Consider the following 9931-nt stretch of genomic DNA (forward strand, 5'->3'; position numbering starts at 1 on the left):
CTGACAATGATATGAAAGACTTGTACACTGAAAATGACAGTATACTGCTGAGAAAAAACTAAAAGAAATCAATAAAATAGATATACTGTGTTCATAGGTCAGAAGACTTAATATTATGATGTCATTTCTTCCCAAATTGGTCTATGGATTTAATGAAATGTTAATCAAAATCTTATCAGACTTTTTTATGGTAGAAATTGACAAACTGATTCTAAAATTCACATGAAAATACAAAGGACCTGAAAAAAGTGAAAACATCATTGAAAAAGTAGAAGATTCAAACCTAACACTATCCGATTTCAAAAATTATAAGGGGTGCCTGAGTGGCTCAGTTGGTTGAGGGTCCAATCTTGATTTCAGCTCAGGTCATGATCCTAGGGTCATGGGATTGAGACCTGCATTAGGCTCTGCACTGAGTGTGGAGTCTGCTTGGGATTCTCTCCCTCTGCCCCCTTCTCCACTCATGTTCTCTCTCTCTCTCTCTTTCTCTCAAATAAGTAAAAAAATAAAATAAAATAAATTATTATAAAACTACAGTAATCAAGACAATGCAGTCTTGGTACAAAATTAGAAATATATCCATGAAACAGAAAAAAGTTTAGCAATAAAACCTATACATATATAGACAACTGATTTTTTTTTTCTTTCATAATTGAGTTTTTATTTGTTGTTCTGAGGATCAGTACAGACAATTCAATTTGTACATAATTCTTAATGTACGTACCGAAAACCTAAAAAAACCATGTAGCTGTGGTTCTTTTCTCAAAGTTATTCCAGTGACCTTCCAGCTTAAAATTTGGAGGCAAACTTCCCTTAACAGTGTATCAAGTACCGGTATCTTCAAATGTTGATATGCTGTTACACTGTTAAGTCCCATTAATTCACAATTTAATGTCATATACGCTACATACTCAAATTTTCAATCTCGCACAGCACATTAACAAAGTTACTAGGAAACTGGACTACCACGACCAAGATGTTACAGAATGCACAAAATTCTGACAGGGAGAGCCAAGATCAAGGAGTGGTTTTCTTCAGGAAACAATTCTACCAAAAACAACATGGGAATAGAAGTAATTTAAAGTGTTCAAGACATACTAAATGCACGACTGACTCCAAATTGCCATTTAGTATGCTTGGTATTATAGGATATAAAAACTACCCCATCTATGGAATGTTAAGCTGACACCCAAGACGATCAAAGCCTCCCATATTCAATATCCCACTATTTTCTGGTTGTACCAAAAAATAAACAACCAGCAAATGATTTCACCTCTTAAAAAAAAGCATTTACACTTAAAAAATGGGATGAGGTGGGATTCCCTCCTTCTTAAAAATGTTTCTAGAGCTACTAAAAAACTTGCATTTACAAAATAGTTGATAAAAATATTCCTCTGGATTGTACAAGAAGGGAGACAGGGACCACTGGTAAGACATGGGATATGATACTAATCAGACTTGGCTTCTTTCTCTCCTGCTTCATCAGAGGCTGGACTCTCCTCGTTTTTAGTTTCTCCGTTTTCTGCAGGTAAGTCTTCTTTTGTTTCTTGGTTAGCCACTTCAGCCTGTTTTCCCTTTGCTCCCCTTTTCCCCTTTGTTTGCACTTTTTTGTCTGAAGATTTCTCCTTTCCCGCCGCCTTTTTTGGCTTCGCTTCCACTTTTGCAGGAGCAAGTTTAGCTGACAACCTCGCCGACCTCCTCTTGGGCTCCTCCTTCGCCGCCCCCTCGGCGGAGCTGACCTTCCTCTTGGGCATCGTGGCGGCGGGGCGGGCGCGTGCCGGGTGCCTGCGGGCCGCCGCGCGCCGAGAGCCTTCGCGAAGCTGGGCTGCCTGGCCGCTACCGCTCCTCCCGCCGCCGGAGCTGCTGCGACCCGCAGCGGGGGCGGTGGGAGTAGACAACTGATTTTTCACAAAGGTGCAAAACAATTTAGTGGAGAAAGGATAGGTTTGTCATTAAATGGTGCTGGAAAAATTGGATACCCATCTGCAAAAAAAACCAAATAAACTATACTTCCATCCATTCCTGTGCCATATACAAAAATTTACTCAAAATAGATCTTAGATCTAAAATTATAAATTTTTTTTTCAACGTTTATTTATTTTTGGGACAGAGAGAGACAGAGCATGAACGGGGGAGGGGCAGAGAGAGAGGGAGACACAGAATCGGAAACAAGCTCCAGGCTCTGAGCCATCAGCCCAGAGCCTGACGCGGGGCTCTAACTCCCGGACCGCGAGATCGTGACCTGGCTGAAGTCGGACGCTTAACCGACTGCGCCACCCAGGCGCCCCTAAAATTATAAAATTTTTAAGAGAAAATATCATATAATCTTTGTGTCCTTGGGTTAAAGATTTCTTAGATATGCTACCAAAAGTACAATTCATTAAAAGAAATGAATAGATTTGGGGTGCCTGAGTAGTTCAGTCAGTTAAGCCTCCGAGTCTTGATTTCAGCTCAAGTCATGATCTCACAGTTCCTGAGTTCAAGCTCTGCATTGGGTTTCACACTGACAGCACAGAGCCTGCTTGGTATTTCTGTGTCCCTCTCTCTGCCCCTCCCCTGCGTGTTTATGCACTTTCTCTTTCTCAAAATAAATAAACAAAAAAAATTAAGGCCTCGGGGTGCCTGGGTGGCTCAGTCAGTTAAGCGTCCGACTTCAGCTCAAGTCATGATCTCGCGGTCTGTGAGTTCAAGCCCCACATCGGGCTCTGTGCTGACAGCTCAGAGTCTGGAGCCTGTTTCAGATTCTGTTTCTCCCTCTCTCTCTGACCCTCCCCCGTTCATGCTCTGTCTCTCTTTGTCTCAAAAATAAATAAATGTTAAAAAAAAATTACTTTAAAAAAAAAATTAAGGCCTCTTATGCTCAGAGTAAAAAATTCATTAAAAATTAATATATTTCTCTTAATCAAAATTAAGCATTTTGATTCTTCAAAAGACACTGCTAAGAGAATAAAAGGAGAACCCACAGACAGAGAAAATATTCTCAAATCATATATCTGATAGAAGTCTTACATCCAAAATATACAAAATTTTAAAAATTCAATTATAAGCAAGCCCATAACTCATGAAAAGTTGGCAAAAGATTTTAATACACATTTAATTAAAAAAGATATATACCTGGCAAATAAAACATATAAAATGGTGCACAACATCATTAGCTACTAGGAAAATATAAATTAAAACCACAATGAGATATTACTACACACTTACTAGAATGGCTAAAATTTAAAACTCACTATTCCAAGTGTTGACAATGATATAAAGGAACTAGAACTCACGCATTGTTGATGAGAATGTAAAATGGTATGCCAACTTTGGAAAAATCACTTTTTTTAGTGATCAGATTTTTTTTTAAAGTTAAACATATGTTATATGAACCAGCTATTGTCCTCATTTATTTTCCCAAGAGAAAACCTGTATCCATACAAAGCCTTGAAAATGAACATGTATAGCAGCTTTATTTGTAATAGTCGTGTATTAACTTATCTAAAGCTCACAACCATCCTATGAATAGATACTCTTATCATCCCCATTTTCCAAGGTATTGTTAGGAAATGGGGAAGAGAAATGCCTGGTTGTCCATTTATACTTGTCTACCACAAGGGCTAATAATAACCTGACTCAAATTACACACATATATGCTGTTATATATATATTATACATGGTAATAAAAGCATATGCTTTAAAGTGAGTTGGGAAGTTCAAATTAAATAGTACATATAATGTACATAGTGTGGTGCCTAGCATGTTGTATGTACTCAATAATGTGATTGATGACAATGATAATTGTATAGCAGGGCAATGTTATGTATAGCAGGGCATGTAAGCAGAGGCTATAATTGAGAGAATCTAGAATGTATAGAATGATTTGCCATATTTTGCTATGTATCTTAGAGAAGTTAAATATAAAAAGCTCTTTTTTTAAGGAAACAGTATCAGATTTTGACAAAATACTTAATTCTGGACATAGTGAGTGAGGTTTGAAGACTTCACTCATTTAGCAAGTAGGCAAATCTGTTGAAATTTGGGCCAAATTGTCTGCGTCAGAGCCTCAATATGTGAAACCTGTAATTCCTGATAGTTCTGCAATTGCTTGAACAGAGATGATCAGGATGTGAAATTAGATGACTTTGTTTTGAAGACATCTTCCAGAGCAGGTGACAGCTTATTAGAAGAGGCAGGGTCATTAACTTTTCACATAACTTTTCTAGCAATCAAAACATTATTTATTGTTATCATTGATTACACAAGTAATTCCTGATCTTCAGAGAAAAAATAGAAAAACATGAGCAAGTAAGCAGAGAATATCATTACCATAGTCTCATAATTTCACCTATTTATTAATACCTTAGTGGAAATCTTCCCAGAACTTTTTCTATACATTCTTAAAAAAAACAAAAAAGGGACAATAGAACTATACATAATTTTTTATAAGTTGTTTTCTTCCCTTAGCAATATATTCTGAAATTTTTTTCATTTCATTTCATGCATTTCTACAACCTCATTCATCTTTGTATGGATATACAATTACCTATATAATCAATCCCCTAATTTTAGACATTTTTTTAATGTTTTATTTATTTATTTTTGAGAGAGAGAGAGAGAGAGAGAGAGAGCAGGGGAGGGGCAGAGAGAGAGGGAGACAGAGAACTACAAGCAGGCTCTGTGCTGTCAGCACAGAGTGGGATGTAGGGCTCAAACTCATGAACCATAAGACCATGACCTGAGACAAAATCAAGACTTGGGCACTTAACTGACTGAGCCACCCAAGCACTCTTAGACATTTCTAACTATTTGAGATTCCAAGTAAGACTTTGATTCTAACACATGATGCTACAAATCAGCAGAAATTCCCTAAAAGAAGAATTGCCTTTTCAAAGGACATGAACATTTAAAAGATGCTTTGATATATTTTCTAAATTGCCTTTTAACAAAATTGTACCAATTTACAAATCTCACCCTTAGTGCACATACTATCACTTTAAGACAAGCTCCATAAGAGAAGATTGTGATAAACTCATGTATTTTCTTTGGGGTAGAAAAGGAAAACAATTCAAGCTGAGAAAAGTCTTAAATATTCATTTTTAGTATGTCCTTTTTTTTTTTTTTTTTTTTTTTTTTAATCTGTGAACAACCAAATACAATGCAAATTGAGTTGCTTTCATTGGGATTAGAGTAGGCAGCTCACAGTAATCAGGGCCAGGAAGGCAGATGGATTTCTTCAGGGTTGGGGATCTTGAAACATTAAACGATGGATAAAAATAGAAGAAATAGGAAAAAGGAAAATCCTACTCAAGGAGAGGCAAAGCAATCAATACGTATTTTTGCTGTTGATCTTAGAAAACTGCTTTTATCAATATATTTTTTACAAAAGAACAAAGAGGCTTCAGGGAGGTCTGCCTCCACCTTAATCTTGGACTTCTCAGCTTCCAAAACTGTGAGAAATAAATGCTTGTTATTTAAGATACCCAGTCTATGGTATTTTTGGACTGGACTAAGCAGCCTGAATGGACTAAGACACCAGCTATCTTTTACATGGAGGCAAATACAATCCTAACTTATATAAATGATGAAATATAAAATTCCTAAGGGTGGGTGTTGCAAGATTTTAAACGAAACTTAGGCAAACCCTGTTAGATAGAGTCAGAAAGAATCCGAAAGCACAGGAAATGCTGGTTTGGTGTGCTAATGATAGAGCAGTGGGCAATGCTAATTAACCCAGGGAGAATGTGCATAGTGAAGAAAAGGGCCAACATATTGAAGGGGGTAAGGGCCAGGGAAGAAAGGCCAGAGGAGGAGAAAAGGAAGGAATGGCTAGATACCCAGGGGGAAACCAGCAGTGGGGTCACTGGCCTAAGAAGGGAAGAAACGAGGAGAACACATGTAATGTTAACATATTTGAAGGTTTTATGAAAAAGAGCTTAAACTTACTTTATGTAACAAGTATTTATATAACACAAGAGGTAAGACAAAATCCAGTGGGTAAAGGGGTAGGTGGGGAAATCTTCTAATTCAACATGGAGCAGTATTTAGTGTTCTTATCTATTCAGGATGTCTTTGCCTTCTCACTTTTTTCTGTTAATAACCCGGTGCTTGGTTATAGCAGTGGGCAATACTATTATTCCATCCCTGTGGACACAATGACTGGTTCAGGGACAGGCATATGACCCCAGCCAGAACAATCAGAATCCTTGTCCAAACATATTCTAACTGGACTGGTCTTCTTTTCTTCTCGTTTGGTCACTGAATTCTTTGGCTGTGGGCCCAGAGATGTTTGAGGGCATACCCCCTGCTGGGGATGGAGAGTCTATCTGCAAGAACAGACCTTCAGCACAAGCTTTTCTAACATGAATTAGTTATGAGGTGATTGATTAATCAGAGAACATGATCTTTGACTACTGTTGTTATAACCTCTTTTAGAACTAGCAAGCAGAGCAGGAAAAACATTGTTGGAAACAATACCAGCTGCAATGTCTGAGTGATTTCATATTTGGCTTATCAAAGCAGTAGGATGTAAAGTTGATAAGGATGTGTACAGATTGTGCTAATGATAACAACAGTGGAGGTAGTAAAATAAAATAAAGGTCACTTCTGTTGAGTAAAAGAGCCATGTATAATATGGAAATAAAAGATAATTATAAACCTAGAAAGCCTTAGATTCATACAGGATTAATATTGTTGATGGAAAGTATTGGAATAAAAGAATATAGGTCACTAAATGCTATGTTTGTCAGTAGGAAAAGAAAGAATCCTATAGGAAACTGAAGAGGTAGGGAAAAGTTTTATTTAAATTCAAATCTATCAGATTACCCATATGAAATACCATTTTTAAGTCAAAAATGTCACATAACAGCCATTCCAAATGATTTTTCCCTAATATATAGACTCTGTCTTTTGCTATGTCAAATAAGAACAAAGTACTTCCTGACATGTTAAACAGCTAATTACAGTTTAATTTTAAAGTGCCTGTTTAATTTCCCAGGAACATTATCTTTCATTGCAATTAGTGAGATTTCAGAAAGCTTCGGGGAGAGGTGTTTACAACGGGTGTCAAAAGACTGCCTGACATGGTGATGGAGATGGTATAGAAATATATCCCAGACCAAAGACAGTAGCATAAGTAAAAGAATGGATAGAACTTTGAGTCCATTATGTTTGCAACTTTTGTGTAAGAAAGGAAACAAAGTACATATTATTTACTTGTATATATATTTAAGGTTTCTGCATACTCACAAGAAACTAGTATCAGTGGTTGACCATTTGGAGTCGGGTATGGAATCTGAGTGGAGGGGGAACAGGAGTGGGGGGAAGACTTGGTACTGGGGACTGGAGAGAGAATTTGGTGGACAGCAGGACTAGGGTAATGTTAGATCACCCAAAGCTTAAATTCTTTATGACAGGGTTTGTATTTGTATTTTAGCTTCCAGATAATGGAGAACCACTACAGAATTTTAAACATAAGACTGATAAGATAAAATCTTCACAAAAGGGGTAAGAATTTGCTCTGTAACACCTGAAGGGCAAGAAATGTTGGGCTCCAAAATCAAATCAAAGTTGCTTCATCCCCTATTTGCCAGAATTGCCAAAAACCCAGTTTCATTGGAGATGGAGAACTCTTCCCCACCAACTCTCATCATGTTAGTTCTGGGAGCTTGTGGATATCCTAAAGAGAAATCTGTCAGCCTGTACTTGAATTTTGCTGTTTCTTCCTTCCCTGGAACAGGATCAGTTACATAATTTGCAAGACCCAGTGCAAAATGAAAATGCAGAGCCCCTTGTTTTCACATATTAATTATTCTATCATTTTATGTTTTATTAGGGTTTGTGTTTTTAAACATATGTGTTTTGTCCAACATGGTGACTTTTTTTTAAAGACAAGAGATGAGATAGAAGAGAACAGTTCTGCGCCTGGATCTGTGGACCCTTCTGATAAAGTTAATGATGAAGTGTTTCAATCTTTTGAGACACCTCATTGCACTCAGAGACAAGGGGGTCTGGTCTTCCAAGCTGCTCTATTCTTCTGTGCATTGTCTGTGCTAAACAACTTACACATTAAGCAATGTCTCCCCCCAAGCTTCAAAGACACTTAACTCCAAATTACAGTCATTTGACAAGTGTTTTAAATGGTACTGAAATCTCAAAACAGAGTAAAGCTCTTGTTTAAAAAAAAAAACAAAAAAAAAACACAAACAGTCATAATCAGCGAAAAGGTTCAGGTAGCAAATTATTTAGTAGCATTTATTTAGTGTCCAGAAAGGAAAAGGCACCCAGTTGGTGAGAACCTAATAACATCAGTGTGTAAAAGTAGAGTGAGTAAAATATTAGGATAAGCTGCTGGTTCCTCTTCAGCATCCCAGTGAGTCAACATACTGATTACATACATACATACATACATATATACATGACATGTAACATTATGTCAAAGAAGTTTTGTGCAATAAGTTGAACAAATATTGCTTTTGTATCGAGGTTAATGAGTCAGCAGATTTTACCATTAGACGTCTTATCATAACATTTGTTAAAATTTGTAAAAATAGTGAATACTGACAACTTTTTTTTTTCTTTTCTGCTGCAGAAAGAGCAGTCCAAACAAGTTAAGACCAAGATAACATTTAGTGCTTAGTCTTCATATTTGGAATCAAAAGATCTGACCTGGAGGACCTGTGTAGGCATCTGGACTGACAGGGCTCACCAGTGGTTGGTTCCAGGAGAGGCGAAAATCTGATTTTGATCACAACACACAGTTTTCTTCACGGAGAGGTGCTGGTTGGTATTGAAGCCTGTTACTGAAGAAATTTTGAAAGTCTGCATGATGTGACAAAAATGGTCAACTTTATTAAAGAAAGAACAATTCACCTGAGAAAAATTTTTTATACTGTGTGAACACCTAGATAAAGGGCACATAAATCTGCTACAGACAGAAATCTGCTGGCTTAGTGGAGGAAGAATTCTCAACAGGAGTTTGGGGCGAAAAAAATGAATCACAAAGGCTCAGAGGAAATATTTTGACTACAACTGACCAGATTCTTGGATTTAAAAGAAATGGAATCTTTTGTCAAATTATGCTGCAAAAGGAAATCTTGACATGTTTCCCCTATTGATTGGATTTGGAAGTGAGAAGGGCCTCTGCATCTTTCACATCTTCTTGAACACCACCTGGGAGAACCACAGAACCACAGCCTTGGTATGTTCCCTCCCTTGTCAACACAAGGGAGTGACTTAAATTACACTCACTGAATCTTCTGCCTGAAAATGTGACTTTGAGAAAAGGACTTTGTGAGCTGCAGGCTGATAAGTATACTCAAGATGAGATTTACTGATCTACCTCTAGACAAGTTCTGGATTTCTGTGCAAAAGTGGGATCCTGCTATTCAGGGGAAAACAACGGGCATTTTGTTGAAGTATTAAACTTTTTGAAATATGTAAATACGCTTTTTTCTTATTTAACAAGCATCAGAAATTGTCTATTTCAGTTAAAAATGAAATCTTTGTGTTGAACCAACGAAAGAACAAACACAGGTTTCAACAGAAAGGTAAATTTCATTCTTCAGTGTTAGTTTCAAAAAGAATACTTTCAATGCGTTTATGTAGTCTGATAAAAGAGATAAAGAAGTAATACATGTCTATAATTTTGCAATTTTGCAATGGGAGCCTGATCATATCAGTGAGTAAGGAAATGCTTTTTTATACTGTTTTGAATAAAACTGTCTTAGGTCATACTTTTATTCATATTGCTTGGTTTATAGTTTTATCTATAACTTTTCTGTAGCGTTTCTTTTCAACCTTGTCAGTAAATTTCACATTGTAAATAACGTTAATTAAAATCAATTTACAGCCTTTGTGTAAATTAAATCTACTCCCCTTACCTTTAAAAAAATTAAATTTCATTTTGTCTTAAGCCAGTTATGTAACAAAAATGTATTATATTTGTTTT

General features: G+C 36.7%; 1 protein-coding gene across 1 annotated transcript; it reads right to left on the reverse strand.

The window, feature by feature from the left end:
• Positions 1-633: 633 nt before the first annotated feature.
• On the reverse strand, positions 634-1892 carry LOC123581079 (non-histone chromosomal protein HMG-14-like). Its single transcript, XM_045446769.1, has one exon. It carries the CDS (start codon positions 1752-1754, stop codon positions 1449-1451), a length of 306 nt encoding a protein of 101 aa, XP_045302725.1. The 5' UTR covers positions 1755-1892; the 3' UTR covers positions 634-1448.
• Positions 1893-9931: the final 8039 nt, after the last annotated feature.

This window comes from Leopardus geoffroyi, chromosome A3, assembly GCF_018350155.1.
Source record: "Leopardus geoffroyi isolate Oge1 chromosome A3, O.geoffroyi_Oge1_pat1.0, whole genome shotgun sequence".
In the NCBI taxonomy this organism is placed as follows: Eukaryota; Metazoa; Chordata; class Mammalia; order Carnivora; family Felidae; genus Leopardus; species Leopardus geoffroyi.